General features: G+C 56.2%; 1 protein-coding gene across 8 annotated transcripts in view; it reads left to right on the top strand.

The window, feature by feature from the left end:
* The window catches only part of KCTD19 (potassium channel tetramerization domain containing 19), a 23,050-nt gene extending 1,011 nt beyond the window's left edge, over positions 1-22,039 (top strand). For 3 of the 8 annotated variants that reach the window (XR_008311336.1, XR_008311334.1, XR_008311332.1), the window contains exons 2-15: positions 519-818; positions 1,936-2,086; positions 3,386-3,577; positions 5,282-5,413; positions 7,444-7,684; positions 10,666-10,844; positions 11,878-11,990; positions 15,015-15,157; positions 15,545-15,628; positions 16,257-16,362; positions 17,806-18,442; positions 20,175-20,369; positions 20,839-21,501; positions 21,908-22,039. Coding sequence is in view for 3 of the 8 variants with exons in the window: in XM_053271531.1 (XP_053127506.1) it covers positions 519-818; positions 1,936-2,086; positions 3,386-3,577; positions 5,282-5,413; positions 7,444-7,684; positions 10,666-10,844; positions 11,878-11,990; positions 15,015-15,157; positions 15,545-15,628; positions 16,257-16,362; positions 17,806-18,442; positions 20,175-20,369; positions 20,839-20,993; positions 21,400-21,501; positions 21,908-22,024 (2,847 nt within the window). In the remaining 5 variants the exon portion in view is untranslated. Of the gene's footprint in view, positions 1-518; positions 819-838; positions 1,428-1,935; positions 2,087-3,385; positions 3,578-5,281; positions 5,414-7,443; positions 7,685-10,665; positions 10,845-11,877; positions 11,991-15,014; positions 15,158-15,544; positions 15,629-16,256; positions 16,363-17,805; positions 18,443-20,174; positions 20,370-20,838; positions 21,502-21,907 lie in introns of those variants that run through there. The other 5 variants (XM_053271534.1, XM_053271531.1, XR_008311333.1 and 2 more) reach the window with 5 other exon arrangements.

The raw sequence follows: 22,039 nt of genomic DNA, 5'->3' as shown, positions 1-22,039 counted from the left end.
TCCTCCGGCCGAGTCGCCCCTCGTTGCCGCTCGCTCAGCCTGTCCGGCCCTGGCAGGCAGCAGCGGCCCGGAGGTCGATGCTGCTGCCTGAGGGGCCGGGCCCGGCTGCCAGACCGGCCCTCCAGCGGGGCCCGCCCTCCAGCTGCCGCCGGACTCCAGCAGCTCCCCTCCTCGCCCCCCCCCGGGGCCTGCCCCCCCCACCCCCGGGGAACTCATGAGGGGGGCAGCGCTTCGTCTTTGGGCTGCTTCGCCCGCCAGTCTTGGCTCACAATAAAAAGCCTGAGCGTTGCCCGCCCCCCTCCCCGGTCCCGGCTCCATCAGAAGCTTGTTTCCTGGAGGGGTCTTCAAGAGCAGCCCCCCCCCCGCCGGGATTTGCTCTGCATACACACTTGCATGCGTGTGCGCACACACAGACACGGGCAAACCCCCCCCCCCACTTAGGGGGCCTTGCTGTATACGGTTAAATGCCTACCTCGGAATCTGGGCTCCCGCTGACGGCCTTTCCCCTCTCTCCTTAGGAAGAGCCGGAAATCGTCCAGGACTCCCCTGAGGAGGAGCTGGTCCATTTGAATGTGGGTGGCTGGTGCTTCTCCATCCCGCAAAGCAAGATTGCCCGGTTCCCAGACTCTCTGCTCTGGAAAGAGGTGTCAGCCCTGACGCAGAAGGAGAGCCCGCGCTTGTTCCTCGACCGAGATGGCTACACCTTCAGACACGTCCACTACTTTCTGCATACTTCCAAACTCTACTTCTCCAGCTGCGCAGAACTGAACTTGCTCTACGAGCAGGCGCTGTGCTTGCAGCTGACCCCGCTCCTACAGGTATCTCCCGCCTTGGGGCCTCGTGGAGAAGGCGGCTGCTGACGCTCCTCTAGGAAGATTGCGGGGTGCACGGCGCTCACAAAAGGTGCAGCCGCCCACCACCAACGCCTCCTCCGGCCCTGAAGAGGCAGGGGCCCCAGAACCTGCCTTTCTGCATGGCGGTGCTCTTGCAGAAGGACCAGGCCAGCTCCTGGACCCAGGTCCAGCTTGGGGCCGCTGCTAGATCCTGCCGATCTTGTAGCAGCATCGCTGGCGGCCAGTCTGTTTACGGGTGGAGTGTATTTTCCCCTTAAAAGACAATCGGAGGCTCTCCAGCTGTTGCTGGACTACAGCGGCAGCATGGCGGGGGGTGATGGGAGTTGTCGTCCAGCAACAACCAGAGGCCCTGGGGCCTCCAGAACTGCCTCCCCCCATATAGACCTGCCTGTGACATGCGCCTCCAAGTAGGGCATCCTCTGCGTTCCCCACCTCAGACCCCTTTGTGTCGGTAGTGCAGCGCGTGTCCTCAAGGGACAGGGCCTTCTCGGTTGTGGCACCCAGACTTTGGAATGACCTGCCTCGAGCAGTCTGGCTGGCCCCTCAGTAGGCTGTTCAGACTGTCTTGCTGAGGTGAGTTTTTTAGACCTTTGCAAGTGGCCTTCCTGGAGTACCTCTTTATTCTGGTGTGTTTTTGTTATGAGGTCCGTTTTTGTTAACATTTTGTCATGTTACTTGAATGTAAGCCGTCTTGAGCGTCTTGAGGCCACTGGACGCCCCGGCTCCTGTCTGCCCTCCTGGGGATCCCCGACCTCCCCAGTTGCCACCCCAGAAAAAGAGAGAGAGGGCTTCTGCCTTCCTGAGCTCGCCGAAGCAGATTGAGGGCTGCCACCCTGCAGGCATTGCATGCATGTAGCAGTGGGGGGTTAGCTCAGAATAACGCTTCTTGGGTTTGCAAGGGCTACTCTTTGATGTCACCAAGACTTTTGTTCCTTCCCAGGAGTTCCCTTCTTTCAGGGGCTCTGTGTGGTAGTGGAGCTGATGCCATCGCCATGGCCTGCTCAAAGCCATCAATGTTCATGGGCAGCAGCAGCAGCAGCAGCAGCATCCACACTAAAGAGATGTTTGTCTATTTTAACAGACTTTAGACAATCTGAAGGAAGGGAAACATAACTTGCGTGTCCGGCCTGCTGATATACCAATAGCTGAAAGAGCATCCATGAATTACTGGAGAACACGAAAGTGCATCAGCAAGCCATCTGAATTTCCTCTTAAAAGTCCAGCATTTACTGGTAAAAGTCCACTATGAGCAACTACCTGTGCTCAGACAGGATCAAAAGGCCAACTCCAGATTGCTGTTGGAAGCTTCCCTCGCTGCTTTCTTCAGCCAGTGTGAGATCCTGTGGAGAGAGCGCTGGAGTTGGGGCTGGGAAAGGGTGGCCCCAATCCAGTCCCAGACGCCACTTCCTGGCTTCTTGAGGAGACAAAGAGGGCAATGCCCTGTTCCTCTGCCTCAGTTCCCCTTCTGCAAAGGGGGGAGAACGCTGCTGGCAAATTGCAGACCTCACTGGGCTGCATCCTCAACCCTCCTCTGTAGGCCTGGCACGTTGCCCTTGCTTTGGGGTGGGGTGGGTGGGGGGACGTTTTCCCTCCTGTCAATTATGGGCATTCCCTCTCTGGTCCTTTGCCACAAGCAAATGCATCTGGGCTCATGGGCGTAGCATCCATGGGATAAGCAGGGACATGGCCCTGGGCCCAGAGGGTCAGGGGGCCCCCAAGCAAACCACCCCCCTGCTTTTGCCCCACCATCGCTTATCTTTGGCCCCGTGTGGCTGCGCTGGGCTTCTCCAGCTGGCCGGCATGCCTCTTTCTTGCCAGACCGCTGAACTGCACGCCTGCACAGTTCAACTATGGAAGTCGCATGCAGCGTCCAGAGTCAAACTGCGCAGGCCAGCGAGAGAGAGAGAGAGAGAGGCATGCCGCTGGATAGGACTGGCCTGGCCCAGCCACAGCGCCCGCCACCACCATGGGGGCAAAGATCAACGGTGGCGGGGCAGGGGTGGGGAGATGTTTGTTGCCCCACTCCTTGCAGCTGACGTCAGACGAGGGGTGGTGGCTTGGGGGGTGTGCGTTTCACATGTGCGGGGGGGGCCCTACAAAGATTTTGTCCCTGGGCCCCCAGGGGTCTCGCTATGCTCCTGCGGTGGTACGCTGCCGCCCCGATTAGCTTTCTAAACAAGGGACGCCAGCAGGAGGGGTAAGTGCACCCTCCCCCGCTCTTCAAGCGGCACCCCCACCGCCTTCGGACCAGCGGAACCACCGGTTCCGTGCACATCCCTAATGTGTCTGCCATTTGGGGTGCGTTTGTGGAAGGCAATAGCACATCTGTTCCTTGCAAACAAACCTGCACCTCCGTGCATGCAGGAATAAAGGGTAAGGCAGTTGCCCACACACACCTGCGCCACTTGAGGGGTGGGCCACGCAGGCCAGGCCCACATCAGACAGGCTTCCACCCCACACAGCTGGCCCCTGAGTGCAGGAGAGGCTCGGCATCTGGCCGCCTGCTCACAGCCTCTCTTCCTGTGCCTTAGGCCTGCATGAGAAGGCCCCCTTGGGACTCATGGACACACCGCTGCTGGACACGGAAGAGGAAGTGCACTACTGCTTCCTGCCTCTGGACTTGGTGGAAAAACACCCTTCCCTGGTCAACGATGACAATTTGCTGTGGCTGTCCGACAACGCAGCGCTGGTGGAATGTGAAGGCAGCGAGTTCCGCTTCATCGGTGAGCGGCCTCCTTGGGGAAGGGGCTGTTGTCGGGTTCCCAGGGCAGTGGAAGAAGACCAGTAGCCACCGCCTGCCTCCAGCTCACGGGGGGGGGGGGGGCTGAAGGGCGGAGGGGCAGGTCTGCCTTTGGGCAGAAGAGCACAGAGGTCCCGCCAAGCCTCCTGCACGCCTGGGCCCTGACCAAGCCGGGCGGCCCAGATTGACGCAGGCCAGGAAGGAGCCGCCACGCCCTCAGGTTGGCTCCCCGCATCTGGACATGGGAGATCTGGCCCTTTGCTGCCCGTGGACGGAACTGATGCAGGTATCTGGCCAAAGGACAACCCAAGGGCAGAAGGCTGAGACCCTGGAGACCCCGTCCTTGGGGGGCTGGGGAGCGGAGCAGGGCTGCCCAAGCCAGAGGGTCAGCAGCCCAGCGGAGGCAGGCCAGAGCGGGGCGCCCTGGAGCTCGACGGGGGGGGGTGGGGCTCAGAGCCTGCGCGAGAGGCAGCTCCAGGGCTGCATGCCCAGAGCAAGGCACAAAGCCTTCCCATGCCTTGGGGGGGGGGGGTCGGGGGGGGCACCAGCACAAGGCTGCTTGCCAGTGAGTCCTGGGGGTCGCTCCTGGAGTGTGAAGAAGAAAGCCCCGCTGCTCCTGAACGGAAGAGGACTGGGGCTTCCTGGGACCGGAAGGGGCTCTCTGGCCTGCCGCCCTGCCCTGTGCTGGAGGTAGCACCTGGCAGCAGGAATGTGCCTCTTTGCCCCAGGCGGTTTTCCACAGGTGGCTTCATGCCTCAGAGTCTCCAAAGAGCACATCTGCTGTGATTCGCAAGCTGTTTACTTAGTTTGACAGTTCCCAGAGCGGTCAGCTCCCTGGCAGAGCTTTTCCCTGTGCCTGGTCCGGGTTTTCCCTCCAACACAGAGGAAGAGGCAAGAGAGCTTCTTTTTTAAATCGTTAAGAGCAAGAAAGAGTTGTCAAACAGCGGGACACTTAACCCTGGCCTTTGTGAGTCACGGCCTTCGTCACAGAATGTTTACACACACACACACACACACCCACGAACACACACCCCTAATGGAATCAGCCTAGACAACAAAGGGCTCCATTCTGCATATCTAAAGCCTAAGTAAAACACAGGAAGACACACAGTTTGCAGTCTGTGCTTGTGTTTAGCTCAGGAATCGCCCCCTCCCTCAACAGAGTATCACCAATCTACAAGAACACCCCCGCCGTGCTTGCAATTGCACATCACTTGGAGCAGACCATGCCCAGAACAGCTGTCAAACTCCCCTTCATTTATCTTTCAAAAGCCTCTGAAATGAGGATTTTAAAAAACCGGACATACTTCAGGCTGAGCCAAAATTTGCAGCCTCCATTCGGGGGACATCAAAGTCCTGTCTGTCCTGGTCCCTGATAGCCCGCAGGGAGGTCGAGGTAAATCCAGTGAATGTGTGGGCTGGTAATCAGGAGTGGATTCCCAATAAAAGCCCTGCGTGAAAAGCCTCCAGGTGCTTGTTAGGGCCATCGCTTCGGTGGCAGCAGGTTCAGGGTGTGCCCTGCCTGTCCACAACAGGTTCCTCACCACAGTCACCGTGGGTCTCCTTCAGTGCAAATGTGTGTAGGGAGCATCATGTTCGCTCTCACGGAAACCGCCTGAGAGGAATATTTCAAAATGGAGGTGGCTTGCTCCATTCTGCTTCTGTTCTTTGTTTTTTTAAAAACTAGCTAATTTCCTTCGCTCCGAGAAGATTCTTTTGCCTGACAACTTCTCCAGCATGGATGTTCTGGAAGCTGAAGCTGACGTCCTGGGAATCCCGGAGCTGACCGAAGCACTGAAGAGCTATCGGAGTAACCCGGGTGTGGCTCTCACCGTCTTTTCCGTGTAAACCAGCTCCAGGTTAAGGGAGCTGCTTTGGGGACTCTGTCTGAGGCCAAACAGGAGGCCAACTGTTTTATCAGCCATAAAGAGGCTTCCAGGGAGAAGTGAATCCCCCTGGCTTGCTGCAAAGCGAGTGCAAGAGCATATTGAGGATGCCAGGGACCCCGAGCAAGCCCATCTTCTCAGTACAGGACATGTTAAATCCGTAATAAGGAGGCACCATATTCTTGTGCTTGTACCCCATGGGTTCTATCGCTTTTTGTTTTCCAAGGGTGTGTGGGGTATACAAAATAATGTTTACAAGGACTTCTTTGCCAAGTTAGTAGCAGAAAGATGCTTTTATTGTGTGCCAGCAGCACAAACAGAAATAGGAGCCTTTCATTTCTGCTTCCTCATAGGATGAGAATCTTGCAAGTTTGGAGTCCTTGTCCAGCTCTGGGAACTGTTGCCTTCAGGCAGTGGTTGTGGCCTATTGCTGTTGTGCAGCACACCTGCCTTTGCCTAGCTGTCAATTAGGGTGCCTGTCCTCACAGCATCAGGGTGTTCCCAAGGGAGGTTTAATCAGTTTAAACACGCTGGCTTCTTCCCCAGAGGCCTGGAATTCAAGCCTCTTTTTCTGAGGGAGCAGCTGAGACCCCAACGTGCCCTGGCAGGAGGATCCTTCCTGAAGGGAAGCCATACTGGGGGGGGGGGGTGCCCTCTTGCCTGGAGGGCTGGTGCACAGGGTGGCCTGCACCGCAGTTGCTAGAGGTGACCTCCAGAGGTGAGCAGGAGGGGGACGGCGAGGGGGGCGGTTTGCTACTGTGCTGGACGCCAGGATCAGCCTTTTGCCCAGACCTCACTGACCACTGTTTCCCAGTTGATATTGTTCAGCACTTAGCTGAAGAAGAAAGGCTCATGCATTTTATAAATAAGTGGCTAAAATGAAGACACGGATCAAGCAGACATTTTGGTCCTGGTTTCTTCCCCGTCCACCTTTTGGTCTAGTCCTTCAACCCAGAGGTTGATGCCAAAGCATCAAAGTCTACTTTGCTCCCCATCCGTGGCCTGGCCTTGTTTGCTTGGCCCACACAGGCCAGGCTCCAGCGAGGTGCCCTAACCCTAACCCCCCCCCCCGAGAAGCCACGGCCCCTCCTGGCACTGCCTCTGCTCTCTGCCAGGGGAGCCCCCCTGTGGCCTGCTCAGCTGCTTACCAGACTGAATCTGCCAGAATGGTTGGATGCCCAGTCCCTCTTTGGGGCTCAGGGTGGGACCAGACCATCTTCCACCCGACCAGTCTGTGACTGAGCCTGCTCTGGGCCCCGGGAAATGTCCCATGTGCACAACAGCGAGGCCTTATCTGCAGGGAAGGGCACTGGCAGGGCCAGCTGGCTAGGCTGCTTCCCGCTCTCGTTCTAAGCACATTGTGTTAGAGGTTGTTGATTTTTACCCACAATAGGTAAAACAGCAGAGCACTAAGGAATATAAGCACACACTCCAGTTACAGAGTAGGTCGCAGAGGATGGTTTAGATATTGCAGCTATTTAGAGAAAAGGCATGGAGATCCTTGTAGGACTAAACACTAAACATTTATTGGTTAAATACACTTAGACAGGAAAGACCTATCTCTAATCTAAAGGACTACATAGTGGATAGGTAAGGAGAGAGACAGAGAGAGAGATGTTTCCATCTGCTCTCTAGGAGGAAAGGAAGGATTGTGACTCAGCACAGGAAGTGCTGCAGAGTCAGTTCAGGGGTCTTAGTGTAGGGACAGAGAGGGAGACCCTGACTCACTCTCTCTACTCCCAGTGCCCCTCGTGGTCATTAGGACAGCTGGTGCAAAAGGTCGATGCACTGGGAGTTCATCTCCAACACATTGTGACCACCTTGAAGCGACCGGGTGGGGTTGAAAACTGAACCATGTGGGCTGTGGGATCTTTCTGTGGATTAAACGAAGATGGAGGGAACTATAACCAGAATTCCAAAGTGGTTCTTGATGACGACTCATGTCTGCCTTTCCCCCCCGCAGGGGTCTACTCGGCTATGACCACTGATCTGCAGAGTCCGGTGAAGAGCACAGTCCCAAAGCAGCCGCGGCCACCGCCGAATGCTCCGCTGGTGGCAGCCACAGGCCTGCCCCTGTACCCAATGGTGCTGGGCCTCTTAGTTAAATACCCCGATTCCGCTTTGGGGCAGCTTCACCTGGAGGGCACCCTGGACGGGAACAAGCTCCATATCTCCGGGAATGGAGTCCTCTTCCAACATGTCATGTATGTCTTTAGCACTGTTTTCTGGAAAGAGCTTTGTCTGAATACAGAAGGGAAAGCTCTCCTTCTGTAGTCATTATTGTTGCTATAATTATGAAGCATTTTCATAGCACTTTTCAAAAACCACAACCACCAAAAAAAGCAGTTTACATGGAAAACAAAACAAGATGGTTCCCATTCTCCAAAGGTCTCACAATCTAAAAAGAAGCAGCAGCAGCCACTGGGAGGGAGGCTGGGCTGGGGCTGGAAGCGAGGCAGGCGCCACCACCTTCCAGGGTGCCTCTCTGCCCAGTAGTAGGCAGGGCTTAGCAGGTCCTCTGGGTAGCCCTCCTGCTCCGAGTATTAGAGCACGGGGTGGGGGTGGGGGTGGGGAGACCCCTTCCTGTCCAGAGAAGGTGCCCTCCAGTGAGCTTGCAAGAGGCAGCCCCAAGGAGTGTCATCCTGGGTGCTGACGTGTTGTAGAAGAACCTAAATGAGCCAATGAGCGGAGGACAGAGAGCGCTGGCTACACCCCTGGCCTCCACGCAGGCTGTCCCTTTGCCAGGACCACCTGGATCTGCCTCCCTTCCCAGCCCAACTCCTGCCAAGTCACAGGGTGGTCAAGTCCTGGCACAGCTGGCAAAGGGGGCAGAGAAGCAAGGCCGGCCTGTGGCCAAGCGCTGGGGGAGCAGCCACTGGGTCGGCTCGTCACTCAGTGACTGAGTCAGAGCAGAGAACAGCCCGACCTGCCCGCTTGGAAAGGGCTCAGGCCAGACGCGCAGCTCTTGCCTGCTGCGGGCACGGCGGCCGGCTTCCTCTCCCGCGTCCCCTCTGGGGCCAGACTTGGGGGGCAGTGGGTGCCCCAGCCTGCTGTGCTGCAGGGTCAGGGCCTGCTGCAGGCTCCGAGCCCGACACCTCCCGCCTCGGAGTCCGCTGCTCCTTTGGCCCTGTGAGTTGACTGCTGGCCCCAGAGAGGAGTCGTTGCCAAAGGCTCTTCTTCCCAAGACAGACGCGGTTCTCCTTTCGCAACTGCAGCCAGGGAAACAGAGACGCCCAGACAGCCTGTGAGCATTGAGCCCAACTGAATGCCACCTGCATCGGCAAGACAGCCCAGGCCAGTTCCCCCAGAAGGGAGCTGCTGCTCTTCCAAGCCGATCAAAGAGCAATGGTGCCGGAAGAGGCCCTGGGGAGACTCCCGGCGGGCGGCGGCAGAATCTTAAACGCCAGTCCCAACGCTGGAGCTAGTCCGAGTGGCGGCGGAATCTCCTCCCACTCCTCTTCTGATCCAAGGCCCTTTCCTTTCCTTGTTACAGTTTTGTGCAGCTCTGTGGCAAGGAGCCCCCAAAGCAGCACACTTTGGACATTCAGAAACTTTTAAATTAATTAACATCATGAAAACAGTTCACACTCTTCTTCTTTTTAAAGCAGCAAAATCTATTGCAATAGCAACAAAATAAAGCATGGCATGAAAAACAAACCTGGCACAATCAGAAGGACCAGAAGAGATGCAGGTGCTTGAGCATCTGCAGAACTTTGTCCAGGGGTGGGTGGCAAAGCCAGCAGTCCTATACACCCCCTCCCTGGGAGTATGCCCCATTGAATTCAATAGGAGCTGTCTCAATCCAGGGGGCAATTACCCCCTCTTGCCCCCCACCCCCCTGGATGCCCACGTGCAGGTGGTCCTCACACTGGAGAGAGCCTTCCACAGTGAAGGGGCCACCACAGAACAGGCCCTGCACCTTGCAGACACCAGCCTAGTTTCTGATGGAGGAAGTATCTAAAATTGGACCTCACTGGGTGGCCCAAGGATGGGAGAGGGTCCTACGGAAGAGGGGCTCCCTGCGGTGCTTCCGACTCTTGACGTGAAACCAAGGGTCCCGCGTCGCATTAATCTGAGGCTGCGGCTGCCGCAGTAGTAACGGAGAAGCAGCTTTCACAGGGGACTTGCCATTCACCCTCTCCTCTGGCCCTGGAGACAGCCAGCTTCCGATTCTCCCGCCATGGCACGGACTCCCCCCATGGAGACATGCCTGTGCTTGGCTAGCTAGCAGGCGCCATGCAGTGCTGGAGTGTCACGTCTGGCTTGTAGGGGGCCCAGCCCCTCCTCGGCACCCGTTTGCTGAAGGAGCGTTTCTGAGGAGCAGGAAAGCGCTGCACACTGTACACGAGCAGAGTAGCTTTCCGGGACTGGCACACCTCGATCCTCAGCAGCCACGCGGGCATGTTGCTCCCGTTGCTAGCCTTGGGCCCGGTTCCTGACAAGGGGTCCTGCCTGGCTTGGTGCTGCTTGCCAAACCAAGCCCCCTCCCGGGGGGTTGCTGGCACTCCCATGCCCTGGTGTGCGGCGGCGGCGGCAGCAGCAGCACCCTGCCAAGCCCACGTGTGGCGGGTCTGACCACGAGTGCGCCCCCCCCCCACACACACACACACCAGTGAGGCCTGGCTGAGCAAGGCACACTCCGAGCAGGCCCATCAGGGAATGGCGCCAAAGGGAACCGTGGCAGCTGGGGAGTCCGGCCGGCCGTGCCCAGGAGGAGCCCAGCTCAAGCCTTTGGAAGCCGCCATGCGTGTGTGCGGGATGCAGGCATCATCTCCAGGGGCCCATTTGCTCACAAGTCCCCTGACATGGGATGACTTCACAGGCACGAAGCTTCTTGAGCCATGGAACCCCTGGTGGCTCCCAAAGAAGGAGGGCGTGAGCCTGGCTTGGTCAAAGGTATTTGCCCACACATGTGCCTGGCTGGACTTGCTAGGCAGAGGGCGACTCTTTTCCGTGCTTGCAGTCTAATGAAGAGCTCCCGGGCCTGGTCTGTTGAGGGACAAGGCAAAGGTCTTGTATCCAAAGGCATGACGTTGACTCACGTCAGCCCAGAACAGAATGAACGGCAGGGGGCGGGGGCACAAACCAGGCACGTTACCGAATGATGACTTCAAGAGAGGGTACCTCAGAAGAGTGGGAGTAATCGATGGCTCTTTTGTACATTGTTTTCTCTTTGTATGCAAAGGAATTGGTTAGGAACTTGTAAACTGCCCCTCATACGAAATATGTCTGAGCTCCCGGAACTCTGTGCCTATTTGGATCAAATGGATATCATATACGAGCCAATGAAGGAGGCTTTAAAAACATACCTGAAGCAAAAGACAGCCACCGATGCTGCTGCTGCTGCTGCCGCTGCGGGGACAGGTAAGCCAGCCCTCCCCTGTTTGAGCCCTGCACTTAGCAGAGGTGGCGGGGGGGGGGGAGTTCTCCTTGGAGTAACAAACAAGGCTGAAGAGTAAGGAGGGACACTGCCCATCTGAGCCACTGGTGGTTCAGCTCTGCCAGACAGATACGGAGACAGGTCCTGTCTGGTCAGAATACTCCCATATCCCTGGCTTGGAAACGTCACACCAAGTGAAAGGGAGGCCTCCCTGCAGGCGCTCTATCTCTACAGGCATATGCCCATCTTGGTCAGTCAGCAGCTGCTTGAGTTTCTGGCAATGCCCAATTCTCTTTTTAACTGGAGAGAGAGAGAGAGAGACGGACGAGGAGGGGTCAGAGTTTCCAACGCTAAGCATTCAGCAGCAGCGAACTATTCGAACAGTGATGGCTGAGCTTTCCTGCAGGCCTCTCAAAGCAGCCTCATGGCCCCTCAGTCCCATTTCAAAAAGGCCGTTCTAGGGACCTGTCAAGGATCCGTCCGCTTGCCGGACTGCCACCCTCCCTCTCCTCCCCGCCCCCAGCCTGCCGCCATCTCGGATTGTGGCCCCACAGCCTTGCTGCACATGCCGCGCCACACACGGAGCTCAGCCCAGACGGGATCCAGAACTGGCAAGCACCGTTCTCTCGAAGGCTGAGGCGCAGTGGAGCCTGTCCTCTCGCCTGGGGGCGTGTGCACAGATGTGCTTCAGGCTGGCCCTGCGGGAGTCCCTGTATGGGCTGGCGTCCTCCTGAGAATGGGGGCTGCCCTGCGCGGAGAGGAACCGTGCAAAGCCCCAAGGAGAGGACGAGAAAGAAGCAGAGCCCGTGTGCCGAAGAGCGCTTGGCCGCTCAGGGCAAATTCTGCAGAATCCTCTGCTGCTCTTTGCACTGGGCAAAACGGCGCCATCCAAGAGTTCTGAGCAGCAGCCGCCGCTAGGGATTGTGTGGCTCCGTTGCAGCCACGTTTCCCCAGGAGCCCAGAGGTCTCCATACCTTGCAAAGCCCCTTCTGTATACTCTTGGATTGTTTCTTTTAGATGCGGACTGGGCAGCAGAAGTCATGGCCTTTCCCCGCCACCATATTGTCAAAGTGTACGTAGGAAGCCACTGGTACGCAACTTACTTGCAAACATTATTAAAGGTACAATTCGTAAGTATGATCACATTGAACTTGGTGGCAATTTTCAAAAATGCGTTTAGAAAAATCATAGGGCAAATAACAACAAAATGAACAAATGTTCTAAGAGAGCAGTACCCCATAGTTTTGCTGACCACGTAGAATGTCACTGTGGGCCACACGATACATTCTGCTAGCCTTCAGAAAACCAGCATCATCAGGGGAAGAGCTGGGCTGAATTCTTGTCCCTGGCAGCGCTAGTCTTCTGTGTTTTGCACAGGGGAGCATTCAGACACACAAGCGCTCACTTGCAGCCTAGAATGGTACAGCCCAAGAAAAGTGTTTCCACGTGATTATGCTGAATGAAGAAACTGAGCCTTTGCTAACTGCACATCCAGCCTGGAGGGCTGGGCATCCCTGGACAGGACTCCTGTGTGAGCTCTCCTCCTGCTTGCATGCTGTGGCTTCTGCAGTGCTCTGCTTACAGCATCGGAGGCTGCCTCCCAAGTGCCCCCAAGGTGCTTTGGGGAGCTGCTTGTCCGATGCCACGGGGCTGCTTTCAGCCAGGGGTGCATCAGAAACTGTGCACTGGAGTTCTCCTTCTGGCCTTTTGCATTGCATCTATCATTTAATATACTCAAACATTGTGAATATTTTCGTTAGAAGCTCTGCTCAAAATCTGCCGTTGTCAGAATAGCTGCTTTGTGTTCCCTTATGATCAGGCTTCAGGCTTCGTTGCCCTCATTGCAAATATAAACATGAGTATGAAGAGGAGGAGAGGACTGTTGGGGACCCCCCCCCCGACCCCAACAAGTGCGAAACCAGGCGTGGTTCACAACAGGACGGGACTCCTGGGACAGACTGATATGGCAAGGATGTTGCCAAGGCCTGTGCCCCCAACGCAAACATTGCTTTTAAATTTGGTTTAGTTTCTTTCATTCATTCATTCATCCAATCAATCAATCTGTAAAGTAAAGTAAATTAGTGCCCTCGAGTCGGTGTTGACTCCTGGCGCCCACGGAGCTCTGTGCTTGTCTTTGGTAGAATGCAGGAGGGGCTGACCATGGCCTCCTCCCGCGCAGTATGAGATGGTGCCTTTCAGCATCTTCCTAGAGCGCTGCTGCCCAATGTACGTGTTCCCCATAAGTCTGGGAAACAGACCAGCGGGGATTCGAACCAGCAACCTCTTGCTCCCTAGGCAAGCTCCTTCCCTGCTGCACCATTAGGTGGCACATTCTATTTGTACAGCATCTCAGACTTTTAAAAAGTTGTCAGAGATGGGGAGGCTCTTATCTCCACAGGGAGCACATTCCAGAGTCTCGGGGCAGCAACAGAGAAGGCCCATCTCTCAGCAGCCACCAGACGATTCAGAGAGCCACCACTGAGTGGTCGGGTCCGAAGAAGAGGGCCACAAGGCACAGCAGGGCTGCTGGGGAGGGAGGGGGGCAATCAATGCTCCCACCCAGCCAACGCTGGCTGGGAATGAGCTCCGGAGGGCTTGCGGGGACCCTCCGGCGATCGCCCCCCCCCCTTTTGCACATGACATCACCCACAGGTGGTTGGGTCTCCAGGGAACCCACATGAGTCCTCCTGGCTGCATTTCTTTCCCTCCTCTCTCTCCAGCGAGGGACAGGAAGGGAAATCAATGCACCCAGCCTGCCAGCCCTGACTGGGAATGAACTCCGGAGGCCTGCGTGGGCCCTCTGGCGATTGGGCCACACCCACATGCGCGTGGCATCACACGCCAGGGGTGTCACTGGCCCGCCCGGTGTGCCCACGGTGGGGCTGCCGGGGACAGGAGAGAACCCATGCCTCTGCTCCCTGGCATCGCCACTGTCTGGATGATCTCAGTGGGCGATGGGGCTCATAGGGAAGACCACGTCCCCTTAAACAGCAGGGTGACTTGAGCAGGCATCAGGTGGGCCAAGAGTGCAGCCCGAGCTGCTGTGTGCATGGCGGAGAGCAGCTTCGTGCCTGGGTTCTTCTGTCTCAGAGCCCTGAGCAGCTACTGCAGATGTCTGTCCTCCACCATTACCAGCTCGCCTCTTCTGACACCAGCTGAAATTGGCCCACCAGCAGCCATCCTGCTCTGCCTCTCTTACCCTTTGAGACCAGCGTGGCAGCCACTGACACTGACCTTGCGATCACAGCACCAGCGGTTTGGGGGGCACCGCTGGAGGCAACGGCAGTATCGACATCAGTAACCCGATTGCCCCCATTCAGGTCTGGTTCTGGGGCTGTGGTCCATCTGCCATGAGAGGAACCATTGCTTGAAAGTCAGTTCTCCTTTGCTTAGGGTTGCTATATTCTGGCTCTCCAAGTCCAGGTGCCTAGTTTGCAAATGGTTTGCATATGCTAATTAGCAGCTGTGCTTTCCAGTTGACTTATCTTTTCTGGATATCTACCAACAATCGTTACGGAAGATATCTTTGCCTGACCATTTCACTTGACCTATTAACAGCAGCAATAGAACAAAGAAATACACCGCTTTTTAATTAAGGCTGCAATTCGGTACACACTTTTTTGAGAGAAGATCTGATTAAACGGTGCTTACTTCTAAGTAGGCATGCATTGAATGTAAAACACAGCCTGGTAGGAAGGTAGTGATTCACATCAAAAGCAAGCCATCCTCCCAACTGGCCTATAGAGATCCCCTGCTGATAACAAACAAGGCCACATTCCTCAGGGGGTTCCTGTACTTGGGAAAGTGAATCCTGCTGGGCTCTTCCTCTCTTAATCCAAGTCCTGTGGTTGAGGAGAATAGTGACTGCACGTTTTGCTCCATAACTCTGCTTCTACAAGGGCTAGAGCTTAGCTTTAAAAAAAAAATGAAAACTGGAATCCAGGCAAATCCGGGTGGGCTAAACAATCTAGGTGAGGAACTTGAAATCCGGGTGAAACCTGGAATTCCAGGGGGCGCGGCAACCCTGCCTTTGCTAGAAGAGTTGTTTCACTGGGGTGAGAGCGAGCCAGTTTGAAAGAGGAACTCTCTCCTCAAACAATGCTATGCTTCTTACTCTTGCAATAGGTCTTGCGTGTGTTTTGTTTCTTTACCAGGTTCCGGAGCTCCTGTCAAATTATAATAAGGTATCTTGGATTGCTTACGGTCAGAGTCTCCTCATCAACGGAGATGGACAAATGTTCCGACACATCCTCAACTTCCTCAGGCTGGACAAGCTGTTCCTGCCGTCTGAATTTAAGTAAGTGAATCTATGACCCTGGGCTGTGTTCTGTGACACTGTCAAAGGAGGAGTTTAGTTCTGTGTTGTGTTGCCCTTTACGAAAGAGAAAAACATCCTTGACTCCCAGTCAGCTCTTGGAATCACGAGCTCTTTCCTGAGTTGCATTGGCTGAGGTCACAACAGATTAATGGTTCCTGTGGGCTTTGGTGGGATCAGTCTAGGATCTCTACGACTTCTCGTGGCCAGTGCTACCAGGACGAGTCTTCTTGGGCTCAGAGAGCACCACTGTCTTTGTCAATGGTGGCTTTGTTCACAAATACACCACCAAGTTTAGCCCTCACAGAGTTGCAATGCTGCTGCGTCCGATTGGGAGAAACATGCCTTGAATTTCTTTCCCATGGACAGAGAGTGGCCGCTGCTGTGCCAGGAAGTGACCGAGTACCAGATCCCTTCCCTCATGGAGGCCCTTTGTCAGTATGAGACGTACAGGTACAGACAGAGAGGTTCTCTCCATTTTATGCTCCTGACTCTTGATTTCTAGCCACATGCCCATCGGGAGTACTGCAGAGGGAGCAGAACGGCCGGCGGGCGCAGGATCAGAGCGGCAAGGAAGCCGCTGGCCTCTGCATGCCTTCAAAGCTCAGCATCATGAGGAGGCCGAATGGCCGGCCTCAAGCCGGGGGCGGGAGGGGCAGCTGGTGCCTCCCGAGATGGTGGTGAGGATGAGGATGACGGCACATATTTGGAGCGAGCACCAGAGTGTCCAGGAGGCTTCGCAGATACCCCAGCCCAGGCCCATAATTCTTAAACAGCCCCAGAACTTTGTGATCAGGATGATGACCCCCATCCTGCAGAGGGTGGGCGGAGAGAGAGAAGCGCTTGCTGAAGCCCACCTCCGAGGCTGGGCGGGGGGCCAATGCCTCTGTGGTAGAAGTCTGGGGCTTTGATGGCGGAGCTGGAGAGAGTTCTTGATTTCCGCCATCTTCCCCCCTCTCCTGTTTTGACCTCTTAATAGGAAGCGAGATTCTGAGGGGCAGGGGCAGAAGACCCTCTGGAGCGCCCTGTTTCTTGTCAAAGCATGTTGTTGAAATCTGGATGTGCCATTTTTGCTTCGCAGGTTATGGGTAAAACAACAGGAAACTCACAGTGAAGCTTTTCTGTTCAGAAGTCTTAAAACTACAGCACTGGAGAAAGAACAAGAATCCAGTGAAGACCCTCGAGAGGTAAGGTTGCCACAGTCCACCATCTGCTTACCCCCTTGGGCATCCCACCCCTTTCTCCAGTGAATTTCCATGGCAGCATTTGTGAGGGAGGGGGGTTGGTCGCTGGCCCCAGGTCACCCAGTCAACTTCATGGCCCAGTGGGGGGGTCTGCTCTCTCTCTCTCGCTCTCTCTCTCTCTGTGTCTTGTTGCGGGTTGTCCTTTTTATCCCCCAGTTAATTAGCAGAGCCCTAAAGAAACTCCCCACTCCAGTTACAGAGTAGTTTGCAGAGTTTAGTTGTGCAGCAATTTAGAGAAGACACCGGGAGATTCTTGTGGAACGAAATACTAAGTAGACTTATTGGTGAAGTACACTTTGGATGAGCCACGGAATGGCACAGAGGAAAATGGCTTGACTGGCAAGCCAGAGGTTCCCGGTTTGAGTCCCCGCTGGGATGTTTCCCAGACTATATATATCAGGCAGCAGTGGGCATCATCTCAGACTGTGCGAGAGATGGCAATGGCCAGGCCCTCCTGTATTCTACCCAAGACAATCACAGGTCTCTGTGGTCACCAGGAGTCGACACCGACTCGACGGCACACTTTACTTTACTTACACTTTGGAAAGGAGAGCCCTAATCCTCCTCTATAGAACTACATAATGACTAGGTAGGGGGCGAGAAATGTTTCCATCTGCTCTCTAAGAGGAAAGGAAGAGATTCTGACTCTGCACAGGAAATACCTGAAGAGTTAGGGTTAGGGCCCCTTGCTACAAGCAGCAGAATCACAGGAGGGCACTTTTCCTGGCCACAGTGCTACTTGCTACAGGTTGCAGCAGGTGTGTGCGCACCATGGACTGTCCCCCCGCGAATGAAGTGCCTTGCAAAGACGCTCGGTTTCTTTGCCAGGGGAGCATTCCGTCAGACAGCACGTGCCCCGTCCCCCGACACGCTCCTGCTGCCGGAAGTGGACCAGTCCAGGGAAGCCTGACTCCTGGGCTGGGGTCTGCTGGCCCTCCTAGCGAGACAAATGCCTTCTGGTTTCTGAGGCAGGCACACTGCAGCAGGTTCACACGTCATCCACCGCGTCCATTGGACTTGGATAGGGAGGGAGGGAGGGGATGGAAGTGGTGCGGCGTGGAAGGGCAGAAGCACCAGCGCAGGCGGGACGGTCGCCAGGCTTCGCAGCAGCAGCAGGGTGGAGATGCAGCTCGCCGGGCGGGCCCTCCCGGTGGGCACAGGGTTTGCCGCAGGCACCAGCCGCCGTGTGCCCCCCCCCGTGTCGGATCTGTCCCAGTTTTCCGCCTGCAGTCCCTGGCGGGAGTCTGGAGATCGCCAGCAAGGCCGCCTTCTTGCCACCCTAACCCAACCTGCAATTCTAGGAGTTCCTTGGGGGAAGTCTGGGATGTCATTTCGTAGTGGAGTGTTGACGTTTGTAACGGGAACGCTTTCTTCTCTGTTTTGGAGCACTCCTATCTTGCCATAGATTTCAAGCCATGTGCCAGTAACTGGACCGTAAGCAGAGAGGCGCAGGCGGTGGAAGGGAGCGGCCGCGAGAATGAGAAGTACACCCGTATCTCCCCCAGCAAGGCAGCCAAGCGCAGAAACAGCTGGGAAGGGTCTAATCCATCCACCGAAGGGTGGGGAAATGCCTGCTGCTACAAACAGCCAGAAAGTCCTCCCAGAAAGCGAGTCGCCAAAGGCCACTTGCCCAAGAAGCCCGAAAGCAGAGACACCCCCATCCAGAAGCTCATTTCCCTGGTGCAGGGATGGGACATGGTGAACAGCAAGCGCCACGAAGGCCAGAAGCCCTCGGCAGCATCCAGGGGCGGCAGCAGCACAGACGGAGAGCCTGGCGACAGGAAGGCCTCCTGCAAGCCGCCGGCAGCCCCTTGCTTTGGGGTCACCTGTTCTGAGCACTCGGGGACCGGCCTCGTGATCCATGCTGCATCCAGAGGGCCAGGAAGTCTGGCAAAAGCTGGCCAGCCCACGCTGGGCATCCCGGCTGCCAGAGGGTGGCTGGCCAAGGCTGGCACCTTGGAAGAGGGCCCTCCAAGAGGGGGAGGCTTTGCCGCCAGGGAGCTGCGTGGCCAGAAAGAAGAAGGTGAGTGAGCCGCTTGGAAGTGCTGCCAGCCAAGTCCGTTGCATCGGTGTCTTGGTGCTGCTTGTCCACAGGCAGGCAGAAGCAGGGGTCTGGGGGGTGGCTCCGCGTGGAGAAGGAAAGAGCCCCAGGGGTACGTTGACTGCACCTTGGCAAAGCCCTGGGCCGTCCCAGGTGGCAGATTTAGACAACCACAGGGCTCTGTGGCCACCAGAAGTCGACACCGACTCGGCGGCACACCTGACCTTTACCCTGGAAGTGGTGGGTGTGAGTGCACACATCGAGGGATTTACCTCGAAGTCCTTGCAAGAGGTCAAGGTGCACTCTATGCACAATTCGGGGTTTTCCCTGCACATTAGAGCCTAGCCTGAATTATGCCCGTGCTAAAAAGTTCCACTTTTAATGTGACTTTTAGGGAGACTTCAAAGTACCCCGATGTTTCTTCTGAGATGTATGGAGGGACTAGAGTGATAGAGCAACTTTTCCTAAAGCCTTGTAGGTGGGGTTTTTTTTTGGGGGGGGGGTTAAATTTATTTGCTGGGTGATCTTATGAAACACCAACTGCCAGAAGAGGGAGCAGATGATTGGCTTGCCGAGTAGGTGGTCTTGTGGAAGTTGAGACTGAAATAAAATGCAATAAAATAAATAATATAAAAGAGAAATAAAAACGGATCCATTGACACCAATGCAAATTTCAGAGTCAAAAGACCTGGGAGAAGAGCACCATTTTAAACGCAGGCTTTCTGTTAACGGGGTGTATGTGTGTTTCTGTCTGGGTGTTGATGTTGCTTGTCAGCGGTAGCCTTGAAGAAGACGTCCTAAAACATATGTGTGCGTCTCTCTGTGTGTAATGTTTTTTATTCATTAAAATGGACGTTTTTAGAAGCACACACCATGCATGCACGGTGGGGGCAGGGGGAAGGGAGGTGCAGCATCCTGCCAACTTTAGAAAGCCATTGGGCAGAAGGGACCTGAGAAGGACCCAGAACGGTCCACGAGTGGAGCATCACAGCAGCCCTATGCGAAGAAGACCCCCAGGAATGCGGCTCATGATGCGCCGTGTGATCCCGCAGTTCAGCCTGCCATCTGGGAATGGCCCTGGAGCTCTGACCCTCGTGCGGCCGTGGCTTCCCCTGGGCAGCTTGGGCTGCAGGGCACATCCCAAATGTGTTGCAAGTGTTGCTGCGTCCACTCTGCACCTTGGGTCTGGTTTCTCTTCCTAAAGTAGGAGGTGCCAGATGCAAATAAGGACGCAAAATCCTGCTAACTCCTCTTCTGCGCTAATACAGGCATTGCCCTCTTAATGCCACGTGGTGCTTTAATTCTTTTCGTCTTATACTTTTTATTCAATTTTCACAACACAAAAGGACAAACACAAATGATACAAACACACACGATAAGACTTCCATCTCATCACTGGAACAAGTGTTGTTAACAATAACTGGATCTTGCCTATAGATTAAACATTCTCTCCCCAGTAATTCATATAGAAAACAACTTTGGGGTGTTTTTGAAACATTTGTTGTTAGCCCACAAAAGCCTGACAAAAGTCCATTTTGTGATGTATTTTTAAATAGACAAGAAGAGGGTCCCATTCTTTTTTAAATTCTTCAAATTTATTTCTTAGTAGTGATGTTGATTTCGCCATTTCTGCCAGTTCTAGTACTTTAAGAATCCCATCCTCTTTAGACGGGCATTGACTGTCAGTGCTTTAATCCGACACATTGGTCTCCAGGGACATGCCCTGGGCAAGCCAGGGCCATCCCGGCGGAGCCACCGGACAACGTTGGGCTGATCCTTAAAGTCGAACACCCTCCCGTTGTGGCCTGTGATGGCTCCTGCACCTCTCACGGAGACAGCATCCTCTACAGCACCCGTCTGGAAGAGGTCAAGCTGGCCACTGGTCCTGCCCCACCAGCAGCAGCCAAAGGTAGCCTCCGCCTTCTGGCTCTGTATGCAGTTGGGCGTGGAAGGAGATATCAGGAAGCTCCAAGGGGGAGATTGAATATTCTGGGCACCCAGCCAGGGATTCCCACGTGGCGTGGACTACAACTCCCAGAATCCCCAAGCAAACGCCATTGCAGAACCTGAACCTGGAAGCCGGTCTGGATCCCACCAGCTGACTGGTGGTGGGGCTGCCAGCACCCTCCTGCTGGTTTTCTCTCCCCGCCCCCCGCCAAACAGACCTGCCCCCACATTCTTAGGGGTCTACAGAGTATGGAGGCTGGGCTCAGACGGAGTGAGCTGCTGCAGGGCCCGAGAGGCGGGGGGTGTGGGTCACCAGGCCGAGAGGAGGGTCCGGTGCAGTGCAGGGAGCCGAGGGGGGGCGGGTGCCGTCGGGCTCTTTGGCCCGCAGCAGCCCCCCAACACCCCCCGGCGGCTCTTGCTTGTGCCCGCAGAGATTGTCTTCCTGAGCTTCCCGTTGTCCCAAGAGGAGATCTTCTATGCCCGGAAGTGCCACCGCTTCCTCACGGATGTCATCTTGGACTCCAGGCGGCAGAAGGACCCCAAGGAGACCACAGCCAGAGTGGAGCTTCTCGTGCAGAGGCTGTGGGTAAGCGGCCGTGGCCCTCCGGGGCTCCTGGAGGCCTCGGGCATGGCGGGGGGGGAGCCCTCGCCCCCTCTGGCCCAGCACTGCAGTGGGCCCTTGTATGACTGGGCCGGGCAAGAAGCCCAGCTCTGGCCCTCCCGCGGAGGAGGGGAGGCCCACCTCCACGTCTGCTGCTGCCCAGCCATGGTGCCTTGCCCTCCCTCCCTCCCGCCATCTTGCCTGCTCCACTGGGCTGCCTCTGCTGGGGGTCTCCCGCTCTCCCGTGGGCTGGCCTGTCCCCTCAACACCCTCGCAGGGCCCCGTGGTGGCCCCTCACGGCTCCCAGAAAGCCAAGTAGGCGAGCCTGGCCAGGCGGCTCTTCCGGGGCTGGCTCTGGAGGGCTCTGCTCGAGTGGCCTCCTGTCTTGCAGAGCCTGCAGATCACGGCCAGGGAGTTTGTGGCTGACCTGCTGGATGCAGGGCCCTTCAAGGCCGACAGCCACGCTGGCGAGAAGCTACTGAAGTGGGTGGAAGTGAGTCCCAGCGACCGGGTCACTGCTGTTCGCGGGGGCGGGGGGGCTGCTGGCCCAAGGGCTTCCTAGTGAGCTAGGAGTGGCCTCCCGCCTTTTCAGACCCGGGCCCACCTTGGCCCTGGCCTGCAGCGTGGGACCCTCTGAGTTGTTGAGCCCCATATATCCGTCTTCCTTCTCATGCCTTTCCCCCCTGCAGTCTCCCCCCTCTCCGTCTTCTCCTAAGGAGGAGAGCCTGGCATACTGGGGGTGCCCTGGGGGTGCTGGGGACACAGCCCGCTCGGCTGCCTCTTACGCAGGGGCCCAGCCTGGGCCTCCTGTCCGAGCAAAAGCCCAAGGGGCCCTTCTCCACAAGCTCCCCGCCACGCCTGCCTGCAGCGGGATGCTGACCTCAGGGTTTCCCTTCCAGTTCACGCTGCCTTTTGCCTGGAAGTACAGCAGCTGCATGGACCTGCTGATAAAACGCGGATACTTCAAGTCACTCTCTCATTTTGTCACCGGGAAATCTGTGCACAAGCCTCAATAAAGAGCAAGTCCTCTG

Source organism: Hemicordylus capensis, chromosome 9, assembly GCF_027244095.1.
Source record: "Hemicordylus capensis ecotype Gifberg chromosome 9, rHemCap1.1.pri, whole genome shotgun sequence".
Taxonomy (NCBI): Eukaryota; Metazoa; Chordata; class Lepidosauria; order Squamata; family Cordylidae; genus Hemicordylus; species Hemicordylus capensis.
This window is presented reverse-complemented; position numbering and strand designations above follow the sequence as displayed.